Source organism: Sus scrofa, chromosome 13, assembly GCF_054392235.1.
Source record: "Sus scrofa isolate SSC_HxYL_T2T_F1_AM1 chromosome 13, Sscrofa_HxYL_maternal_Yorkshire_Landrace_v2.0, whole genome shotgun sequence".
In the NCBI taxonomy this organism is placed as follows: Eukaryota; Metazoa; Chordata; class Mammalia; order Artiodactyla; family Suidae; genus Sus; species Sus scrofa.
In genome coordinates, this window is record NC_139395.1 from 111062852 (window position 1) to 111087197 (window position 24346).

The 24346-nt window shown below is 39.7% G+C and overlaps 1 protein-coding gene across 9 annotated transcripts in view; it reads left to right on the forward strand.

Annotated features, from left to right (window-relative positions):
* The window catches only part of KCNAB1 (potassium voltage-gated channel subfamily A regulatory beta subunit 1), a 391355-nt gene that overhangs the window by 333012 nt on the left and 33997 nt on the right, over positions 1–24346 (forward strand). For all 9 annotated transcript variants that reach the window (XM_021068178.2, XM_084986500.1, XM_084986503.1 and 6 more), the window contains 1 exon segment: positions 571–657. In XM_021068178.2, the coding sequence (XP_020923837.2) occupies positions 571–657 (87 nt within the window).

Genomic DNA, 24346 nt, shown 5'->3' on the forward strand with positions numbered 1-24346 from the left:
TGCATTTTTTAAGAAGAAAGAAGCTAAACTCTTAGGCTGCATTTTATTCTAAACTTTGCTCTTAGTTATAGCCACACAGGAGCCACTGTGAAAGGTCATTACTAAGTGTGGATTTCCAGTGGGGCAGGAGCACTAATACCGTTCTAAGGCTTTTCTTTGTTGGGGACAGAGTCAGCCTTCTGTAAGAGTACCCATTGTGGTTAAGCGGTAATGAAGCTGACTAGTATAGATGAGGAGGACTAGGGTTTGTTCCCTGGCCTCACTCAGTGGGTTAAGGATCCGGTGTTGCCATGAGCCGTGAAATAGGCCAGCAGCTGCAGCTCTGATTCGACCCCTAGCCTGGGAACTTCCATACGCCGAGGATGCGGCCCTACCAAAAAAAAAAAGTCAGACTTCTATATATTTTTGAAGTGTCCTAGGAGCCAATGAAGACATCATTCTATTTAACATCTTTTATAAACCAGTCCAATGCTTTTTCAAAAAAAAAAAAGTAAATTTTTGGAGGAAACCAAGCTTCAATTGTTTCTAATTGTGCTCATGTTTTTAAGGTTTTCCTGCTTCTCTTCCCAGGATTGAAGGGCTCCCTCCAGAGGCTGCAGCTTGAGTATGTGGATGTAGTTTTTGCAAATCGACCAGACAGTAACACCCCCATGGAAGGTGAGTGAGGAAATTTAAAGGTTATTGATTCTAGCTTGATGACTTTTTCCACTCACAGTAGGAAATGAAATATATTCAGACTGATTTGATTGAATGTGAAAAACAAAAACCTTTCCAGTCGATGTTTTTCAGCCTCAATATTTACCTGCAAAGGCAGTGCTCTACAACTTGTATCTCCATTAATTTTTAAGTCCTTGCAATGGGCTTAGTGGCTCCTGCCATTACAGTGCTCACTTTCTCCAGGTTCGTTTCACTTCTGTGATTTCATCAACTAAAACAATAAAAATAATTGGAAGTTTATAACCCAGCCATCATTTTGGAGTGAGTTCTCTGTGGGTCTTCCTACTTTGTAATGACTCTTGGTCTGATTAGTTTTCAATCTGTGGTTAGAAGTGCTTAGTGCTACCATGAGCTTTACAGGAATGACTACTTCAAAGTGAGACTCTTCCTTGCAGTTTGGTTTTTGATTCTCAAGGAGTTGCTACATTTTATCCTCTTTCTGTTAAAACTGTTTGAAGACTATTTAAGCATCTCCCTGTGGAAGTTTTCAGAATATTCCTAAAATGAGATTTTCTTCAATTTGCATTTATTAGGATGATTGAGAAAGAGGATAGTTTGGGAGGACAAATTTAAAAGGATGTTTTAGCTAATTGAGACTTATATCATATGGATTATCATATACCTGAGGTGAATGGAACAAAGATATTTTGGAAAAGGGAAAAAATAATGTTCTGGTTATTTGAGTTTACTATATAACATGGATTTACACACTTTAAAAAAAATTAGAATATTTGACGTAAAATTATACTAAAGTAAATTTAGTTTTAATAATTCAAAAGGAATTTCAGAATTTTGTAGTAAATCTGGTTCTGTAAAGGTTTGTGCTTGCTGGAGGGTTATAAAAGTTATGAATGATTGAAGCACATATAAATGTTTCAGTAGGTTGCATTTCTGAAAAAAAAAAGTTATGGAAACTATTTTCCTTGCCATTTAATGTCTTTCTCAATTGCAGAAAAGTGTTTAAAATACATATTTATATATCTAATTTTCTCCTAGAATTTTCTGCTCTCTTGATTTGAGTAAATGGGGAGTCTTTATAAAGCAGTACCAGTATTGGAAATTTGTAATAAAAATTACCCATAGAAATGACAGAAAATGCATATTTTTATCAAAGCAAAGAATAGGTGTTTGATAAAGCAATTCGTAAATATTTTATTAGTGCTACAAGTGCTAGAATTCCTGTCATGGCTCAGTGGAAATGAATCTGGCTAGCATCCATGAGGACAAAGGTGTGATCCCTGGCTTTGCTCAGTGGGTTAAGGATCTGGTGTGGAGGTGAGCTGTGGTGTAGCTCAAATGCCAGCTTGGATCTGGCATCTGGCATTGCTGTGGCTGTGGAGTAGCCCATCAGCTGCAGCTCCGTTTGGACCTCTGGCCTGGGAACTTACCTAAAAAGACAAAAGACCAAAAAAAAAAAAAAAAAAAAAAAGAAGAAGAAGTGCTTATTGCAAGGATAATATGATGTCACTATTCTTAATGCCACAAATGCCACATTAAAATTGAGCTGAAGCTATTACGTGAGCACAGTTGTCAAGTAAAATGCCATTTAGTGGTGGCTGTGAAAGACAGAAATTGCTTCCTATTTTAAGTGCCTAGTGACTATTTTCCTCTTTGGAAAAATGTCCTTTGCAATTATGCTATGTACAGGATAGAAGAACATCTGGGATTTTTCAAGATCTTTTTTTCTTTTTTGGCTCATTTTGCCCATTCTACAACATTAATCTGAGGAATGTAATGTAGAAGTCTCTGAAACAGAAAACATTATAATTTGCATTATATACCTATAGAAGGAGAAAATTCTCCATCAGGAGCCAAACTATGTGATACTGATAAGATAATGGTATCTTTTATATAAACACTGGTTATATGTTGACATTTATTAGAAGGGAGCTTCTAAACTTAAAAAAAAAAAGATTGCTGCCTAATAGAATGTACTACTGCAGCATTGTCCAGTGTCCACTGGAATTATAGAATATTTACATTTTCCCTGAGTTTCTTACAGAAAATTCTACAAAGCAGAATAGGAAGCTGTTTTATCATGAGTCATTGTCCAACTTTGGAAGCCTAATGAAAGGTGTCAGAGATTTGCCCTTGTTGATAAGGTCGAGGAACATGGCATTTCATAGCTCTGCAGCAGTTAACGACCTTATGCTGAAATGTTGGAATGTAGCCTGCTCTCCTGGACTCCACACCAAAGGGAAATCCACTCCTGACTGGTGCATCGGACTCTGATGCTTAATCCCCTAGAATGACTTAGCAGGGACACACTACAGGCAGTTCCCCACATAGAACTTGTTCCAGATTGAAATAACTTCCTGTGGTGTCTCCCCAGCTTTTCAGAAAGTGTGCATTCTCAAGCAGTATACTCATTTGTCCAAGGTGAGCCAGATGGAAGGGCCAGTTTGGTATTAGTCTCTAGAAACTCATTCTCTACATTTAATCTTTCCTACTTTACTATAACAGAGGAAAACTCTGATCTGGGCAACAGAGAGAAGAAGAAACAGAAAATAAAAACAAAATAAGAAATAGACAGGGATTGCCAGATGGCCTTGGGTGCATTTTCTCCTCTTTAAAAAAAAAAGTGTCTGAGCTATGTCTGCATTCCATGTTGTTACTAAGTTTCATTTTTACAGTGATTTTATAAATCATATGTGTGTATATGAGTGAAATTTTTTTCATATACAGTGGGACAATGGGGGCTGCCTTAGGAAGGCTATTAGAGTTTCTGAAAACAATATAAAAAAGTAAATTTTAAATATAATCAAAATTACCCTTGAAAAGTAATTGTTAGTCAGTGTTACTCTGTAGCCTTTATTCAATTTCTTCTCCAAATGTAATGACACAACCACCACTAGGTACTTGCCCAGACTTTTTTTTTGTAACGGCTTTAATATCATTCACATACTTTTCTTATTTTAGCAACTAACATTGGCAATTTTAGGCTCAATTCCATCCATTTCTGCCTAATGTAAGTGATGGAACAGTTGTTTCCAAGTGCATATCGCTGAATGTTCATGTATTAAATCTACATATGTTGGCGCTGTTCTATATACATGTACCTTAGCTTTTGTAGATCATTTTTATTGAACTTAACTATTCCCCATCAACTCCATGGATCCATGCCCTAACATGCCCTAACTTATAATTTTTCCAGGCCAGCTATTTTAAACACCAGGGAACTAATGAGAGAGCCCAGCCCAGCTTTCTAAGACTCATTTTAAACAACTCTAATTTAAATTTATTAAAATGCCAACCCCATTCATTTGATTCACACTGTGAAAGGATGTTAATTGGAACATTTCTAGAATAAACCAACATGAGTTTCATCCAGTTTCTACATATCAGATGGCAAACAATTGAGCCAGAAAAAGATTAGCAGTTTGTCTTCATAATATATTGACATCATGTATCAAATTAGTTGTTGCCTTCCTTTCTTCCTTAGAGAGCCCATGGACAAAAAGTGAGTCCTCTCAAGAATGACTATAAATTTCAAAAGTGCAGTCATTTGAGAAAGGGGCGAGACACTTCATTTGCAATCTGCAACCCTGTGGACTGCAATTAGACATTTTACAGCTTTGGGAAGATGTTGCTGAAGACAGAGGGGAACTTGTGTGTTTTTTCCTCTGTCCTTCTTGTTTATTTTTTATGGTTCACCTAGTAGTAAGTCATTTTTCTTTCACAGCATCTGCCATGCCATCTGTCTCTGCTATGATATCTGGCATTGATGGCATATTTTCCAATCCCAGAAAAAAAAAAAAAATCAGCCCTATGTCCCATTTCGTCTTTCTTATGCTGCTGTGTTCTTCCCAGCAGATTCACTGACAGTTCCTTGGGCTCCATAGTGCTCATATTCTTAAGTCTCTCAGGTTCATAAATCCCCAAAGTATATTTCAAAATCATCTCTCTAACTTATTAGGCAAGAGAAAGTTTTCATTCCAACATGAATAATGCTGGACAAAGACAGACCCAGAGCATTTGTGTGTTTGAGAACCTGCATTAGGAGGTTTTTGGTATGGTTTTCTGTCATTCTCAAATGCCAGCCTAATTTCTCCATCTATATTCTCCTTATTGCTCCAGGAAGGAAGTGATTGAGCATGACTGTGGGCAGGAAAGGAGGCTATAAACCATGTACCACTTGTGAAAAACAGAAGAAGGAGGGGACTCAGTTGATATAGCATTTTTTTTTTTTTGTCTTTTTTTTTTTTTTAAGGGCTGCTCCTGCGGCATATGAAGGTTCTCAGCCTAGGGGTCTAATCGGAGCTGTAGCCACAGGCCTATGCCAGAGCCACAGCAACTCGGGATCCGAGCCGTGCCTGCAACCTACACCACAGCTCACAGCAACACCCAGTCCCCAACCCACTGAGCAAGGCCAGGGATTGAACCCGCAACCTCACGGTTCCTAGTCAGATTCGTTAACCACTGCACCACGACGGGAACTCCTATATAGCATTTTTAAAAAGAAAAGAAGAAAGGCCACTAAATTCATTGATCTGAAAATTTGATTTTTCTAATTAAATTACATTTTCGTTAAATTTTAATTTAAAAAAACACTTGGAATTGAGCCTTCTAACCTTTATTTATTTAGGATTTTTTGCTAAAGTCAGTTAATCTCACAAACTTCCTGGGTCATTAGATATTATTTCCAACCTAATTGTGGTTCACTTTATTTACTTTGCTTTCCTGCTAATAGGTCAATACAGACATAAAACAAACCAGATGTCTTATTTCAAATAAGAGAGACAAGATTAAAGTTAGCTTCACTTAATTCATATAACATCATCATGTCAAATAACCCATTCCATAAAAATTTACTTCTTTTAAGCCATCTTTTTTAGTGTCACCTTATGCCAGCAGGAATCCATGGATATTCAGGAATTTAGGACATTCGGTGACAGCTCAAGAAAGACCAGAGGGTGGCAAACTTTGCAGTATCCCAAGTTTTCTCTACTTTTTAAATAACACTGGGTTTAGATATTTAGCATCCAAAGTAAAGTTTTCAGAACAAAAATTCAATGACCACCCCCAAACCTAGAAATACTAACCACAATGAATCAAGGAACTATTTAAAAATTTTTTCATACTAAGTCTTTGAAATATATTATGTACTTTACACTTACAGCATATCTTAATTTGGGCCAGCCACGTTTCAAATGTTCAATAACTGGGGTTCCCATTGTGGCGCAGCAGATGTGAATCTGACTAGGAACCATGAGGTTGCCTGCGAGTTTGATCCCTGGCCTCAATCAGTGGATTAAGAATCTGGTGTTACTATGAGCTCTGGTGTAGGTCGCAGACGCGACTTGGATCCTGCATTGCTGTGGCTGAGGTGGAGTCTGGAAGCTGTAGCTCTGATTTGACTCCTAGCCTGGGAACCTCCATATGCCTTGGGTATAGCCCTAAAAAGCAATAAATAAATAAATAAAACAAGTGCTCAGTAACAACATGGGGCCGGTAGCTACTATATTTGACCACACATGTCCATAAACTCTAGTTCCATTCTAGCAGAGCACAGACACACAGTGGGTGCTCAATAAATATTTATTGGATGGATAGATGGATGGATGAATGGACAGATGAATGACTGGATGAATGAGTGAGCAAGTTGTTTGAACCATTGAATGAATGAATTTCTAAAGTTAAATAGACCCAGATTCATGTTTATCTACTTGAAAATCTATTTTGGTTTCCTAACACCTGTAAACATCCTGGTACCTGAACTGGTTCAGCATATTTCAGGGTGATGTTAAGAAGGATAATTTGCTGGCAAACAGCCCCAGGACACTCTTTCATCCCATTTCATTTCATATGCCTTAATGGCAGTATCCAGATGCCAGATGTCTCTTTAGAAAGCTGATTGATACCTAAATGAACAGAAATGAATGGAGGGATGATTCTTTGGCAGTTCATTTGCCCCTGAGGATTACTGTATCAAATTAAAATTATCTAATTCATTTCATTTATGACCTTGGCCATGATGCTTGGAGGGTCTCTGGTGTCTACCAGATTAATTTAACCTCCTGGCTCGAAAGGCTGGAACAGCTGAGTTTTTAAGAAATTAATTTGGAGAAAATGATTTTCATATCCAAGAAGATGAACCGAACCCTCTACCAAGCCCATGGCCAAAAAAAAAAAAAAAAAAAAAAAAAAAATTGCTCCAATTTTACTAAATCAGTTTTATTTCCATCTTAATTATGAATTTACCAGAAATTTTACTGCTGCTTTAGACTTATTCAGCTGATATATATTTTATCCTTATAGAACATCCAGTGAAGTCATAAAAAAAGAAAGTAATTAATTAATTTCAACTGTTCTAAGAATAACATTGAGAGATTGTTGACTTCATTTCCTGGTCTTTCAGTCTCTAGTGTGGTTTTTTTTAATCTTTATTTTTGGTCTTTTTTTTTTTTTTTTTTTTTTAAGGCTGAACTTGAGGCTCATGGAGGTTCCCAGGGGTCCAATCAGAGCTGTAGCTGCTGGCCTACGCCACAGCCACAGCCACAGCCACAGTAATGCCAGATCTGAGCTGTGTCTGCGACCTACACTACAGCTCGCGGCAACACCAGATCCTTAACCCACTAAGCGAGGCCAGGCATTGAACCTGCGCCCTCATGGATTCATTTCTTCTGAGCCACGATGGGAACTCCTCTGGTGTGGTTTTATAGAAAAATCTTGTTTCTGTTCATTGTGAGCCTCCTCCTCTTTAGGGCAATATTTTAGCAAAGTCAACTCAGAGGGCATTAGATAGACACAACTTCAAATCCTGGCTTTGCTACATGCCTATTGGACTGTATACCTAGGGAAAGTTACTATCCTGAGGCTCAGTCTGCTCACCTGAAAATGGATATAAAACTGACTTCTAGAAGCAGGAGTTAACAGTATGGGTACAACACCTCACTCACAACAGGGGAAAGAAACATTAAGTCCCATTTCTAGAATGTCCTGTTTAATGCACATACATATGAAATCCCCTTTCTCTGGATCTCTTCTCAGAGGTAAGCATAGGAAATGTCTAAGACCCTAAAATTATAATATGATGAAAATCAAATGAAAGTGACCAAGATGCAGGGTCAACCAACCAATGTCTATGTTAAGCCTGTGTAGAAATCAGGGTACAGAGTTGGCAATGGAATTTTCTGCTAGCCTCCCCAGCCTTTTTTTTTTTTTTTTTTTTTTTTTTGCCATACCTACAGCATATGGAAGTTCCTGAACCAGGGACTGAATCCAAGGCGCAACTGTGACCAGCACCACAGCTGTAGTAATGCCAGATCCTTAACCCACTGTGCCACAGTGAGAACTCCTTCTAGCCCATTTATTTTTCCTCCTTGGAATTTTCTGAAATCCTCCATTCCCTTTAAAATTACATAATTGTAGATTTTCTAGGATTAATTTATTCAATTGAGAGGTGATCTCAAGCTTATGAATTTATTTTCAAATGTGTATTTAGAAAAAACTAATAGGATTCATTCATTCATTCAATTGATATTCATTGAATATCTACTATATGTCAAGCACTTTTCCAGGCACTGGGAGTTGCAGAAATTAATAAATCAGGCAAACTTCCTCCCCTTATAGAAATTACACTCTTGTGGGGGATACGGACAATAAGTAAGAAAGTTACATTAGATAATGGGAGGGGGATGGGTAGTGTTGAAGGGTAAGGTCTAACTGAGAAGAACGTGGACGAATAGCTCGGCCTCAGAGTTCCCGTCGTGGCTCAGTGGTTAACAAATCCGACTAGGAACCATGAGGTTTCAGGTTCAATCCCTGGCCTTGCTCAGTGGGTTAAGGATCCGGTGTTGCCATGAGCTGTGGTGTAGGTTGCGGGCACGGCTCGGATCCCGCGTTGCTGTGGCTATGGCATAGGCCGGCAGCTACAGCTCCAATTAGACCCCTAGCCTGGCAACCTCCGTATGCCATGGTAGTGGCCCTAGAAATGGCAAAAAGACAAAAAACAAAACAAACAAAAAAAGAGAATAGTTTGGCCTCCCTTAGAATAGAACTGGCATGTCCTTGGAGTCAGACAGACCCTTCTTCAAATCATTTTTCTGTTTCTTACTAACTGTATGATCTTTGGCAAGTTATTTAACTTCTCTTCTCCTCAGTTTCCTTATCTGTAAAATGCAAGAAATAGTATCTACTGTATAGGGTTATTAGGATTATTTGAGATTATATATATATATATATATATATATATATATAATGCTTAGAATGGTGCCTAGTACATAGTAATTATGCAAAATTAGAGCTATTATTTTTTGTTGTTATTGTTAACATAGCCCTGCAGTAAATTTGTCATAAGGAAAAGATCTTAATAGTAGTCCACAATCAGGTAATCCTAGAAGTCCTAAAACAGAAAGTCTCATGTAACAAATTAAAATGTATGAATCGGAGTTCCCGTCGTGGCTCAGCGGAAACAAATCCAACTAGGAACCATGAAGTTGCGGGTTGGATCCCTGGCCTCGCTCAGTGGGTTAAGGATCCGGCATTGCCATGAGCTACAGTGTAGGTTGAAGACACGGCTCGGATCTGGCGTTACTGTGGCTGTGGTGTAGACTAGCAGCTGTAGCTCTGATTAGACCCCTAGCCTGGGAACCTGTGAGCGCGGCCGTAAAGAGACAAAAATAACAATAAAAATAAAAATGTATGAATCACATGGTGTATTAAATCAAGTCAAAAGCATATTGAAATGCAAGGAGGATGGGATAGGGGTAATTTAAACAATTAGGATAGATTACAAGCAGGTAAGGGACCCAAGTACCTGAATATTGGGGCATACACTGTTCATATGACCTGTTCTCTCTCTCTGCCACTTTGGCATTCCCAGTGGTGATGTGGTTATATAGTCAGGGTTGAGGTTTGAACAAAGAAGCTTGGCAGGCAGAAGATGCCTAGATCAAATAGCACACCTCTATTGGAAAGACTTGGGGACAGTTCCATCTGGCCATTAACTGTAGCTCCCCAGTTAGCCTGATGTGCAGCTGTGGACTCTGTATTTCTTGCACAGAGGATTTTTGATGCCAGAAATGGGGTCATCAGTCGGTGGCTGGTTTAAGACCTCATTTGAGTCCTCATATGGTTCATGTATATTTAGTGTATTTTGAATGTTTCATGTTTTGCGTTGTAGACATGTGAATGCATTGTGAATACCATCCTTCCCTCTTAGTGCTTAGCACACACATTTTCTGCTTTGTGGCTACCAGGACTCAGAGCTTAGTAATCCACTTAGTCTTACCATGTACATTCTGTGAATTCTACCTATCTCACAAGCTACTTGTTTCTCTACCCAGTTTCACTTCTCCTCCTTATTCATTTTTCTTACATTCTTGAACAGAACTGAATAATCTTCAGTAACACAGCAAAGGCATATTACAGATTTCACCACCCTTAGTTGTTGACAATGCTGTGTCAGATGTGCAGTCAATTTCTGGGGCCATTGGAAAAATTTCTGGAGTTAACAGAGGCTCCCAGAGTTTTGAACATGATTCATCTTGACATGCATCCATCAGGAACAGAGCCCTGATTAACAAACGATTGTTTCCCAACTAGATTCCATAGAGAGAACAGGCATTTTATAACAACTACCTCTACTAGAACATACCGAGAAGTTAAGACTGCCAAGGTGCAGAAAATATGTGACAAGCTGGCTTTAAAGAAAACTATATTCCCAACAATAACTTGTAATAGTTTGGTGCTGTATTTTGTGCTTACTTTGGAAATCAAAGATTCCCAACCTCATTTCATAAACTCCTGGTTGGAGGGGAGGATCCTGCTTATATTCTGTGCAATTCACCTACTTCGTCTACTCTCTTTCCCTTTTTTCCCTTTCTTCACCTCTCAGTCAGCAGTGAAAGCAGAAGGAATTCAACTGCCATTAACGAGTACGATACAAGAAGAAGCAATGTGGGCCACATGGCTAAGGGCCTATTGAACCTCCTCACACATTTGTGGCCCTCACCAAGCTCAGAAAGGATGGTTTTTTGTTATTTTTTTTTCCTTCAGTTGTTTTTAGTTGAGAAAAAAAGAAAGAGAAAGAACGGAGACAGTTTCTGCTCACCACAGCTGCCAGGTGGAAACAGAGCTGCTTAGCATTCTGAGGCTGTGGGTTTGTGACTCATGTGTGCTTCCTTCTGTTGTGAGGTGTTACCTCCCTGAAAGATAGCTGGAGTTGTGACAAGATTTACCTCCATATTGTGAGGGGAGGTGGACTCAGTCTCAGGGGAATTCATCTCTATAAGCTCCTTACTGTGTTGCAGCTGATCTGCAATGACTTGAGTGTAGGGCTCAGAGACTAACATTATCTAGTTCTTCAGCCCAGGCAGGTGGGGGTGTGGGTTTTAGCTGCCTGTCACAGCAACATCTCACTCAGGATATACTAAGCATGCAGATTCAATGGGGGTGAGCAGAGCCACCTTTGTCATTGCTAATCTGGGATTCCCAGACAGTGGGGATAAACAGAAACACTTAAGATTCTCTCTTACTTTCTGTTAAAAAGAAAATAATGAGAGAGTCAATGTCTTTGTTAAAGCCTTCCTGGGTGTTTCATATGTGTAGTGGGAAAATATGAGGTCTACAATCAGGGGACAAGGGTGCTAGTCTTAGGTGTATGTGTTTGCTTGAGTTGCTCAGAGATTTTGCTGCTCAGTTTTTCATTTGGAAAATAGGAAGAGTGAAAATATGACCTTGTCTAGTTATTTCCAAGATTGTTGTGATAATACCATGAGATAATACAAATGGAAATATTTTATAAATTGTAATGTCCTATACAAATATTATGAGATCATTATTGTCACATATGTTTATACTTCTAGGAAAATATATATATATTGTCTTAGTACGATGTCATTATTAAAGTTTCAACCAGGCAGCAAGACACAAATGAAACAAAATTTCAAAGAGAGATGTCAAATCTCCATTGATATACTTGCAAAGGAAAAGGGCAGGGGTTGGCTCCATATCTCTTTGTTCCCCCCACCCCCACCAATGTTTCATTTTGAGAAATTAAAAACCTACAGAAATGTTGAAAAAATAAACAGCCAACACCCTTTACCTGGATTTACCAAATTGTACTATATGCTATATTTTGCCTCTATTTTTCCCTCTCTTACTTTCTCACATTGTGATGTTTCACCCATAAGTACTTTCTTTTTTTTTTTTTTCTTTTTCTTTTTCTTTATCTTTTTGTCTTTTTACCATTTCTTGGGCCGCTCCCGTGGCATATGGAGATTCCCAGGGTAGGGGTTGAATCAGAGCTGTAGCCGCCGGCCTGCGCCAGAGCCACAGCAATGCAGGATCCAAGCCGTGTCTGTGACCTATACCACAGCTCCCGGCAATGCCGGATCCCTAACCCACTGAGCAAGACCAGGGATTGAACCCGCAACCTCATGGTTCCTAGTCGGATTCGTTAACCACTGAGCCATGACGGGAACTCCCATAAATACTTTCTTTATCTCCCGAGACTGGACATTCTTCGACACAAGCATAACACATCATCACATTCAAGGACTTTAATACACTACCATTATCTACACAAGCCATACTCAAATTTCTTAAAATGTCCTTTATAGGATTTTGATGTTGTTGTTATTGTTGTTTGAGAGGGAGGTGAGTCTATGATTTAATTAAGAATCCCATTTAGTTGTCATGACTTTTTAACCTCTTTTAGTCTAAGGCATTTCCTCCACCTTTCTTTTCTTTTTTTTTTTTTTTTTTTTTTTTTTTTTTTTTTTGTTAATGAAATTGACATTTGTTTAAAAATCCAAGCCAGTTGTTTTGGAGAATGTCTCTCAGCTTGGATTTATCGGATTGTTTTTTCATGATTAGATTAAGCTCAAACATCTTTGGCAAGAAGATGACACAGGTATTGTTGGCTCCTTCTCAGTGTGTCTCTTCGAGGGCCCAGGAGGGCCATTGTATCCCATTATTGGTCATGTTAAAGTTGATCACTCGGGTAAGATGATGTGTCAGTTTCCCACCATGACTACTCTGTGACTTGGTAATGAGTAAATAAGTTGGGGTGTGATTCTTTGAGACCGCATGAATAGCCTCGTCCCTTACAACTTGGTTTTGACATCCCCTGTGGATCCCTGCCTGCAGTAGTTATTACAATGGGGGAAATTGCAGTTCCCCTCCCCATTTATGAATGGGCATTCTGCTGTAAACCAAGCTTTCCCTCTCAGTTCTATGCCTCTAGAGCCTGCTCAGCTTGCTTAAAGAATGTAATGATTGAAAGAGAGGAGGACAGAGGATCTAGAGATAAGGGCATATCTGGAGGAAACTATGCTGTGAGCGCCTTCCCGCTTGAGCAGGGCAGGGAGCTGCCCCTTCATTTCAGCCCTGGTTGATGGTGGAGAGCTGCCTGATCCCCGTGGTTGGGGAGCAGACCTGACTCGTATCTGGGAAATCTAGAGATGGAGAAGGGGGCTGGATCTCTACTCTAGTGGTACAGCCAGAAGAGTATACCCTCCCTGGGAGTAACCAGGAGGGCAACTGCAAATGTTTCCTATGTGGAGTCATGTAGGGTCTGTCCTCTAGGAGGACAGCCTCCTGGGGCATGGGAGCTGGAGCTGGACAGCCAGAGCTAGTAGAAGAAGGGCTCAGGGGAGAAGCAGAAAGTAGAGGAATAGAGAAGCCACCATGCTCCCTCTCACTACTCCCTGCTGCAGGCATTTATCTCAGCAGGTCCCAGCTAGGAAAGGGAATGGAATTTGAGTTTGGAGATTTGACTGAGATCTTTAGAGGCTGTGTTTATGATCTAAAAAGATATCAGGACTCTCTATTACCCAAGAATGGGCAGCAAAGCTGAGGGACCAGTCTGAGTTTTCATCAGTGCCAAGTTTTCATTGTTCTCACTGAATGTAAAGGGCCAGTGGGAGAGAAAAAATAAATTTGGGTTGTAATTACATTATCATGAGTCATGCTCATCCACATGCTAGTTATATATGTTTAACTATATAATTTTAAATTGATATGCTTAAATTACACAGGGGAAAAAAAATTAACTCTTCCATTAGTTTCAAAGAACAAATGTGTTTGCTTTATAAGAAAATGCCATTATGTCCAATATGATTGGAAATTTAGGAAAGCCTTATATGCTAAAGATTCAGGTCTCCACAGGTTACAAAATAGGCCCTTGCCACCTGTATAAAATGTATAGAGACACCCCTTGTACCCTACAAACCCCCCCCCCAGGCATCTAAGGATTTTTGAAAATGCCACTTCTATTTTGAGGAGTAATTGCCAATGTTAAAATACTAGAAAAGATTACAAGCCACAAGACGTCAACCTTTGCAGTTTGAACTTCATACATCCTTTCTAAAGGCATCTTTATGTTATGTTTTGTTTTACATTCTTGTTGTTGTTGTTTTAGGCCACACCCATTGCATATGGAAGTTCCCAGGCCAGGGGTGAAGTTGGAGCTGTAGCTGCCAGCCTATACCACAGTCACAGCAATGCCAGATCCGAGCCACATTTGCAACCTATACCATAGCTCATGGCAAGGCCGGATCCTTAAGCCACTGAGTGCGGTCAGGGATTGAACCCATGTCCTCTTGGATATTAGCTTCGTTACTCCTGAGCCACGATGGGAACTCCTGTTTTGAATTCTGAAAGATGACCAGTGTGACTAGTTTCAGTGAAGGCAGTCATACCAAATTATAACTAAATGAGATATTTACAGATCCTTTTCTGAAACTCTAGTAGAGTCAACCCAGAATTTACTTATACAATAAAATCCATTTTTGTGATCATTGTTTTTAAAGCACCAGTGGATGGAGGGAATGGATAGAGGGAAGCAGTAGAAAGAAAAAGAAAGTTTAATATTATCAATATTCTCCTTTACTTGGAGGAGAAATGAGAATGCATTATTAGCATGGAAACTGGAAGTATGTTTAGCGATGAAACCCAATTATCCCTAGAAATGGGTGCTTTTATCTAAAAAGACAAGAGAAAAAAACAAAATGATGTAAGAATTCATGCAAAACCTAACAGAAAGCAATAAAGGGAGATACTGGGACCAAAAGAAAAAAAGAAAAGAAAAGAAAAGAAAAATTGTGAAAGGGAAAGAGGATGAGATTTCATTTCTCCCATCCATTTCCCCTACTCCCTTCTCAAAAACATTACAAATCTTGCAAGCGCCTTTCTCAAAACACCTACAGAATGCATTTTAAATGATATCTCACAACACTCGGGTTGGCCCAGAGAAGACCAGGTTAGAGTAAAATTACTCAGATCTACAACTTGCCTCATTCATGTATTCATATTGAACTAATATTTTTGAGTGCCTGCTAGACACTAGGCATTGTTCTTGATGCATGGGTTAGAAATAGGAATCAAATAGACAAAAATCCCCATTCTTGTGGGACACATTTGTTCTAGCAGGAGAGATAGGAAATAAATGGTAAAACAATTAAAAAATTAAAATTATGTAGACTATTAGGAGGTGATAATTGTGGAGTTCCCGTTTTGGCTCAGCGATTAATGAACCCGACTAGTATCCATGAGGATTCAGTTTCAAGTCCTGGCCTCGCTCCTTGGGTTAAGGATCTGGCATTGCCGTGAGCTGTGGTGTAGGCTGGCAGCTGTAGCTCCGATTCAACCCCTAGCCTGGGAACTTCCATATGCCACAGTGCAGCCCTAAAAGACAAAAGACAGGGGGAAAAAAAAGTGATAATTATTATGGAAAAAAGACACAGTAGAAAAGGGTGATGAGAATAGGAATGGGAAGGCTGGGAGTTGGGGGTGATCACGGAGAAGGTAAAGACTTGAAAGAGTAAAGTGAGTAACTGGGAGGGAGATAAGGGTGGTATTTCTGGCTGGAGAAACAGTGCAGAGGCCCTGGCGTGGAGGCAGCCTACTGTTTGGAACATCAAGGACACCAATTTGGCTGTAGAGAGCAAGGAGAAAAGAGAGTTGAGGCAGATGTGTTTAGCAAGATTACAGGACCCAGGTCTTTTGGGGCCCTCTGAATTTTGGACAAAGAAATGATATGCTTTGACTTAACATTTCTAAAGAATCCCTTTGGCCTGGAATTAGAATAAATTACAAATGGGCTGGAGTTCCCATTGAGGCTCAGTGATAACAAACCCAACTAATATCCATGAGGATGCAGGTTTGACCCCTGGCCTCGATCAGTGGATTAAGGATCCTGTGTTGCTGTGAGCTCTGGTGTAAGTCACAGATGTGGCTCAGATCCTGCATTGCTGTGGCTATGGTGTAGGCCAGCAGCTGGAGCTCTGATGGGACCCCTAGCCTGGGAACCTCCATATGCTGTAGGTATGGCCCTTAAAAGACATACACAAAAAAAGAATAAATTACAAAGGGGAAAATGTAAGGGCAGAGAGACATGTTAAGAAATAATTGTAATTGAGTTCCCTTTGGCACAGTGGGTTAAGGATCCAGTGTTGTTATTGCAGGGGTGTAGGTTTAATCCCTGGTCTGGGATTTTTCCATGCTGTGGATGAGGAAAGAAAGAAAGAGAAAGAGAGGAAGGAAGGAAGGAAGGAAGGAAGGAAGGAAGGAAAGAAAAGAAAGAAAGAAAGAAAGAAAGAAAGAAAGAAAGAAAGAAAGAAAGAAAGAAAGAAAGAAAGAAAGAAAGAAAGAAAAAGACAGGAAGGAAGGAGGAAGGGAGGGAAGGAGGAAGGAGGGAAGGAAGAGAAGAAAGGAAGGAAAGAAAGGAAAGAAAGAAAGGGAAAGAAAGAAAGAGAAAGGAAGGCAGGCAGGAAGGAAATAATTATAGCAACCTAGGTGAGAGATGATCATAGCTTAGATGTGGAAGTGTTAAAAGTGGTCTGCTTTGAAGAAATAGTATTGTAGAGCCAGAAGTTCCTGATAGATTAGATGTGGGTGTGACAGAAAGAACAGTGAAGAATGATGCCAAGGTTTTTGAACTTCTGAGCCAACAGAAGAATGGAGCTGCCATCAACTGCTATAGGGAATACCATAGGTGGAGCTGGTTTCTGGGGGGAAGATGGAGGCCTGGGTTTCGTCATCTTGAGCTTGAGGTGTTCATGAGACATCCAAGTGGAACTGTTGGGTAGGCAACAGGCTCTGGTCTGAGGAGTACCAGGCACAAAGGGAGGTAAAGTGAGGCTGAAAACAAAGAATTATGAAGTTTGAGACCCCCAGATCTCTCCTCTCATTTACCTCCTGGTCACTAGCAGCCAAGTTACACTTTCCCCAGGCAGGAAATAATAAAATATTTCTTGGGAGGAAATGAACTATCTCAGGAAAAAAACTAACAGATCTTGACATTGTTGTGGGGAAAAGTGGCAAGTGCCCTAATTGCTCCCACAGTGCCGAACGCCATCCAAGCACACTTTTAGTGCTTTACTCTTAAATGTGAACAGAAATCTAAGAATCACCTGACATTCAAATAAAGCCATGGATATATAAAAAAAAGAGGTCAAGTAAATAGAAGAAAAATAAAACAGTGTAAGAAATGATGTTAATATATTTGGTGAGGGACAAGAAGATATTGCATCAATGAAAGAAGAACAGGATGAGAGAGCAGGAACAACATAAAACTAGAAAAAAATCTTAGCCATTAAAAATATAATGGCTAAAATTTTTTAAGTCAATAAAGATGTTGGATATTAAAGTTGAGGAAATATTCCAGAAAGAAGGGCGAGATGGACAATAGGAGTGAAAAGATAAGAAAATTAAGGTTCTGTCCAGGAATTCCAACATTTATACATCCAAAAGATTTCTAGAGAGAGAACAAATAAAATGGAGGAGAGTTGGTTATCAAAAAAAACAAGAAATTTTTCAGGTTTAAAAAAGTCTCCAGATCAAAAGTGCCCACCAAGTTCCCAGGACAATAAATGAATAAAGATCCACACAAAGTAACATTATAATGAAATTTCACAACTGAAAAGATAAGGAAAAGTTGGAGTTCCCATCGTGGCTCAGTGGTTAACGAACCCGACTAGTAACCTTGAGGTTGCGGGTTTGATCCCTGGCCTCGCTCAGTGGGTTAAGGATTCGGTGTTGCTGTGAGCTGTGGTGTAGGTTGCAGATGCGGCTCAGATCTGACATTGCTGTGGCTGTGGCATAGGCCAGCAGCTACAACTCCGATTCAACCCCTAGCCTGGGAACCTCCATATGCCATGGGTGCAGCCCTAAAAAGACAAAAGACCAAAAAAAAAAAAAAAAAGAGAGAGATAAGGAAAAGCATCCTAAAATATTCCAAAGACTTAATAGAGTATACACATGAAGGATCCTGAATAAGGAGTGCCCAGGTGTTCTCAACAGCAAAACCTTAGAACCAGAAGACCATGGAACAAGCCTTCAAAATTTTAAGCAAAAAGATAATGGGAGTTCTCATCGTGGCTCAGTGGTTAATGAATCTGACTAGGAACCATGAGGTTGTGGGTTCGATCCCTGGCCTTGCTCAGGGGATTAAGGATCCGGCATTGCCATGAGCTGTGATGTAGGTTGCAGACGCGGCTTGGATCCCGTGTTGCTGTGGCTCTGGCGTAGGCCAGTGGCTACAGCTCTGATTGGACCCCTAGCCTGGGAATCTCCATATGCTGCGGGAGCAGCCCAAGAAATGGCAATAAGACAAAATATATATATATTTTGTACATATAAAGTAAGACAAAATATATATATTTTTATATATATAAAGTAAGTTTTGTTTATGTTTAAAATATGGGAATTTATGAAGTAAATTAATTTTATCTGGATGGTTTTATGTCATAGAACCTGTGAAATATGTTAAGAACAAATAGCAGAAATGTGTAAATGTGCATTTTTTAATTGTAACTGAAGTGTTTATACTCATTTCCTGATGTCTGTCTTTCACATACTTGGTTGGAAGTAACATTGAATATATATGATGGGCAAACTACCAGCCAAGGGTGAGGAAATAATAGCATTTTGACTTTCCTATCTCCTAAACACAATTTCTCAGAAGCTACTGGAAAATGCACTCCATATAGGAATGGAGGATGAGAGGATAAAGCCACAAAGAGGAAGCCATGTATCCAGTTACATTAAAGGGGAGAAAGGAATTTTCAGGATGACATAGAAAGAGGTGCAGAATAGCAGCTGTGCAACAGGCACAGAGAACACCAACCTAGATTTTGGCAGGAGGATGGGGGCCCTAGATGGGATGTTGTCAGGGGGGAAAAAAAGGAATTTTTCACAAGCTTGACAACATGGAAAACTACTGAGAGACATTTGCACAAAGTATGGGAAGCTTTAGTTATAACTCCAAATAAAACTAAGTTAATGAAGCAATTGTCAACTAAAGGAAAATGAAAAGTTACAGAAGGAAATGTAATCATTGTAAGCTGCTCTGCTCAGCAATGGACACTAAGTATGGAGTCATTGAAATGAACACCTAGGGGGTTCCCATTGTGGTTGAGTGGGTTAAGAACCTGACTAGTATCCATGAGTATGGGGGTTCAATCCCTGGCCTCACTCAATGGGTTAAGGATCTGGTATTGCTGCAAGTTGTGGCCTAGGTCACAGACAAGGCCCAGATCCCATGTTGCCAGGGCTGTGGTGTAGGCCGGCAGCTGCAGCTCTGATTAGACCCCTAGTCTGGGAACTTCCATAGGCCATAGGTGCAGCCCTTAAAAAGTAAAAGCACAGAATATGGATTTAAGCCTAAACTGAAATGTGAATATACTGGGAAGATAGTGAGGATAGACGTGTATGGAGCTAAAACTCTTACCTTCACAGGATGTCAATGGATAATGTCTAAAAAAGCTGGGCCAAGAGAGCGATGCATATATATTACTGAGAAATGTAGAGGTTAATATCAAAATGAGCAGCTACATCTGTTGTAAGCAGTTACCTCTGGGATGCAGGCTGAGTCAAAAGACTGCTGCTTTTGTTTGTTTTTTTGTTTTTGTTACAAGCCCCTTAGCATGGACTCTTTAAACACTATGTCTGTGTTACTTTGGCAAACTAAAGATTAAGACAGCAACCACACACATACACACAAATGAGATAAAACGTCAGTGGTATTGAGTTGCCAGTATTAAATCTGATATCATGGCTCTCCAGGTCAAAGCCCAGTCCTGAGGGGTTAGAAATAAACAACTAATGCTAGTTTTCCTACCCTAGATTCCATATTCAGAAGCCAATCCATTTCTTACCACATCCCTCCAAAAACGTGCCAGCACCAGAGACCCACCCACCATTTCCTAAACAGGCTGTGCTGAGTCACACCCCTTCCCTCAGTGGCTCTGAAGCAGGCTGTGCCAGATAGCCCATTGCAAGATGAGAAGAAAGCATAATTTCCATTTATTTTATATTTTATCCTTAAAGTTTCTATTTACTATATATATTTTATTTTTTTATCTTCAAACTATCCACTGGTAATTTCAGACACTAAAAAGTAGCAAAAATAGTACAAAAGATTCCTATATACCCCTCACCCAGATTCCCCAAGTGTTAGCATCTTACATAACTATTCATAAAAATCTAGAAATTAACATTGATACAGTAATATTGTATAGTCTATAGGTCTTCATATTTCTCCAGTCAGTCCCACTAATATCCTTTTCTGGTCCAAATCCAATTCAAAATGATATGTTGCAGTTTGTCATGATGTTTCTTTGGTTTCCTTTAAGCTAGATCACTTCCTCACTCTTACTTGGTCTTTCATAATTTTGATACTTCAGAAAACCCTTAGCCAGTTATTTTGAAGAATGTCCCTCAGTTGAAGTTTTTCAGATGTGTGCTAGTGATTAAATTCAGGGTAGGCATTTTTGGCAAGAATTCCACAGAAATGATGTATGTCCTTTTCAGAGTATCTTATCAGGAGCTGCATGCTCTTTTTCCCATTACTGATGATGTTAACTTTGATCTCTTGATTAAGGTGACACCTACCAGGTTTCTCCATTGTAAAGTTTCTGTGTTTTCCTTTAGTCTACATCGTGGGTCTGGGTGTGTGTGTGTGTTTAGGGGAGACATATTGAAACAAATATCTTGTATCACACTTTTGCCTACTTAATTGTAGCTCTCGTCAATGATACTTGCTTGAAACTAGTACTGTGATGTTTGCCAGATGGTGATTTTGTATTTCCATCATATATCCTACATTTTTTTAGTTGGTGTTCTACTGTAAGGAAGAGGTTTTCCTTCTCCCTCATTTGTTTATTCAATTATGGAATAATTTTATTCAGTTATTTATATCATTATGAACTCATGGATTCTGATTTTATTCTATTATTTGTGGTTTATTACTATCATTTATTTTGTTGGTACAGTTATCCCCAACACTGCCATTTTAAACACCTTTGACACATCTGTCTACACCACAGCCACAGCAACATGGGATCCAAGCCTCGTCTGTGACCTACACCATGTCTCCATCTTTTTTTTTTTTTTTTTTCAGGACTTCTTTTCTTCCAGGCGCAAGCTCACCTGTGCTTTCCTCAGCCCTATAACCAGCCATTTCTCTAAGGAACCCTGGTTCCCTTTAATGGAAAATAGTAGTATATTGAAGCCAAAATCTGGGTGCCATTATATATTTTTATAACATATTGGCATGGTAGTACAGGTACTTATTTTATATATTAACCAATATATCTTTTTTTAAATCGAGAAGCATAATATATATTTCTGGAAAGCATGGCTCTTTGTTCAGAAAAGTAGGGCTTGTTGTTCCCTTAGCCATGGAAATCATGGTGGGATTAACAGCTCTCCCTTTCACCTGTACAACACAATGTCTCTTCCTCTGTTTAGCACTTAGGTTTTCCTCCTTAAGTCATCAAATGATTGTAGTTCACTCAGTTGCCTATGTCTGTCGTTCAACTTCCTCTGTTGAGAGAGGTTCATGTGTAAAAATTATAAGGCAGTGAAGGCCAGGCAAGAAAGAAAGACTACCTGCAGTGTTGCCGTGTCCCAGAAAAGCACCAGGTGGTCACACACACACGGGACAGCTGCCCATACAAAGTGTGTGCTCTTGGGAAACAGAAAAAGTTTCCTGTGGTTCCCAAAGGACCTCTGTGGTTAGCATTTCATTCCTTTAACGTAACTGTGATGCTCTATCAGGGTTTCTGAGTCCACCTTACTAGATACAAGTCTGTCATCTCTAATTTGCTGAAGTGTTCTCTGTGGTTAAAAGCCAATGAGAATCAGGCTGCTTGCTTTCAAATCCCAGCTCTGACACTTACTAGCCGCGTAACCTCAAGTAATTTATTCCCCTCTGTGGTGTGTCAGTTTCCTCATGAGCAAAACAAGAATAACAGTAAACCTGTGCTATCAGATTGTTGTGAGGATTAAATGAGTTAATTTACAAAAAACATTTAGAACAAGGCCAAGTACATTATACATGCTAAATTAGTATAAACTTTTTATTAATGCTCTATAAGACATATATATGTGTCTTTTTAGGGCTGTACCTGTGGCATATGGAAGTTCCCAGGTTAGGTTTTGAATTGGAGCTGTAGCTACCAGTCTACACCACAGCCACAGCAACATGGGATCCAAGCCTCATCTGTGACCTACACCACAACTCATAGCAATGCCAGATCCTTAACCCACTGAGCGAGACCAGGGATTGAACTCACATCCTCATGGATACTAGTCAGGTTCATTACCACTGAACCACAGTGGGAACTCCAGAAGACCCTTGTATTTATGTTAGGGAGACTTATAAAAATGTGACATGGAAACATACAGAAGTTCAGGGCATTACAGATAAGGTCAAACTAGGGTTCTGTGTCTAATTAAAGACTAGTCCCCAAGAGGGACAATTAATTCCACCTTTTTAGTCACTGACCCCCTCTTTGCCTCCCAGCCAGGCATGTGTTTCCCCTGAAGCACAGGAAGTGTGCTGTGTGTGGATAAGGTGGGTGAGTGAGGAGGGTTGGACAAGCCACAGAGAAAAATGAGAACTTTTCCTTCCTTGGCAGCTTTACTCAAAGATTTGTAAAGAAAGTGTAGTCATGGCCGAGTGGTTAAGGTGATGGACTAGAAAGATTTGTAAAGAAAAATATTATCGTTTTAAAGCAAATACCTTATTATGGTGTAGAATAGAAATTTGCATTATTTCTATGCTAAAGCCAAAGCCATCTAATAACGTTTATTTTTATGGCCACTTTAGTGGCTCATGTGATTAAAATGTTAAAGACGCACCATCTTATCATCAAACACCTTGATAAATCATTCCTCAGAAGAAAATTCTAATGGAGAAAATAAGGGGTAAGAGCCACCTTTGGGTGGGGGAATGGAGAAGAACCTCAGAAATGGGACAGAAAGGGAGTTCCCTTTGTGGCTCAACAGATTAAGGACCTGACATAGTATCATTAAGGATGCTATTCAGTCCCTGGCTTCACTCAGTGGGTTAAGGATCTGGCATTGCCACAAGCTGCCATGTGGATCATAAATGTAGCTCGGATCCCACATTGCTATGGCTGTGGTGTAGGCCTGCAGCTGCAGCTCTGATTCACCCCCTAGCCTGGGAACTTCTGTATGCCTCAGGTGTAGCTCTAAAAAGAAAAAAAAAGAAAAAAGAAATGGGAAAGAAAAGCCCAAAGAGATTAAGGTAAGAGTTCTAGATATGGGTGGAGGGATGCCCTGGGGGTTTGGGATGGAAATGCTATAAAATTTGGTTGTGATGATCATTTTACAACTATAAATGTAGTAAAATTCATTGAGTAATTAAAAAAAAAAAGAGTTCTAGGAGTTCCCGTTGTGGCTCAGTGGTTAACGAATCTGACTAGGAACCATGAGGTTTCGGGTTCCATCCCTGACCTTGCCCAGTGGGTTAAGGATCTGGCGTTGCCGTGAGCTGTGGTGTAGTTTGCAGACGTGGCTCAGATTCTGCGTTGCTGTGGCTGTGGTATAGGCCAGAAGTGAGACCCCTGGCCTGGGAACCTCCATATGCTATAGGTGCGGCCCTAGAAAAGACATACATACATACATACATACATACATACCTAAGAGTTCTATATACAAGCAGACAAATATGGAACAGTGAAATAGTTACAAGGAAAAGAACATGGGCATTCTTGGGGACAGGCCAGCCTCCTCTGCAGTGGCTCTGACAGTGAATGTTGCCAAACCACTGCCAGTCCTGCCTTACACAGAGAGGGGCAGGTGCCTGTTTTAAAATAATAACAGAGTGATTAGCTCCTCTTTATACCAGGTAGTTCACTGTTGAAAAGCTGAGAAAATCATTCCACTCTACCATGTCAATTAAAAGTTGCCTTTTGGTTAGTTACAAGATACCTGATAAATATAGATAAGTGCTGCAGAGCCAAAATGGATTTGGGGCTGCCAGTGAGTTGCATCTGTTGTAGGCGTAGAGGTTTTAATATCATTAAGATTAAGATGGCATCTCCTTCCAGACTTCCTCCATGGTGAAGTAAAGCCAGCTCTACACTTTAAAAGAAGCAGTAAATATTGCCTCCTGTTACAGCATGAAACTGGATTTGCCAGTAGAAAATCTCATTAGGATCAATATTTTTTACTCTTATCAATCCCTTGCCAAGTTGCTTGCTTCCTATTCTTTCATCCAGGAGATAAATTCCTTTTAAAATAAAGTTAAAAATCTGTCTCAAGAAGCTGATACTTAGACAACTGTATAAATAAAAAGCTCCAGAAAGGATAACAGAATGAGTTACATGTTAAGATTCTGCATCTGTCTCTGACCAATAAGGATGACATTCAC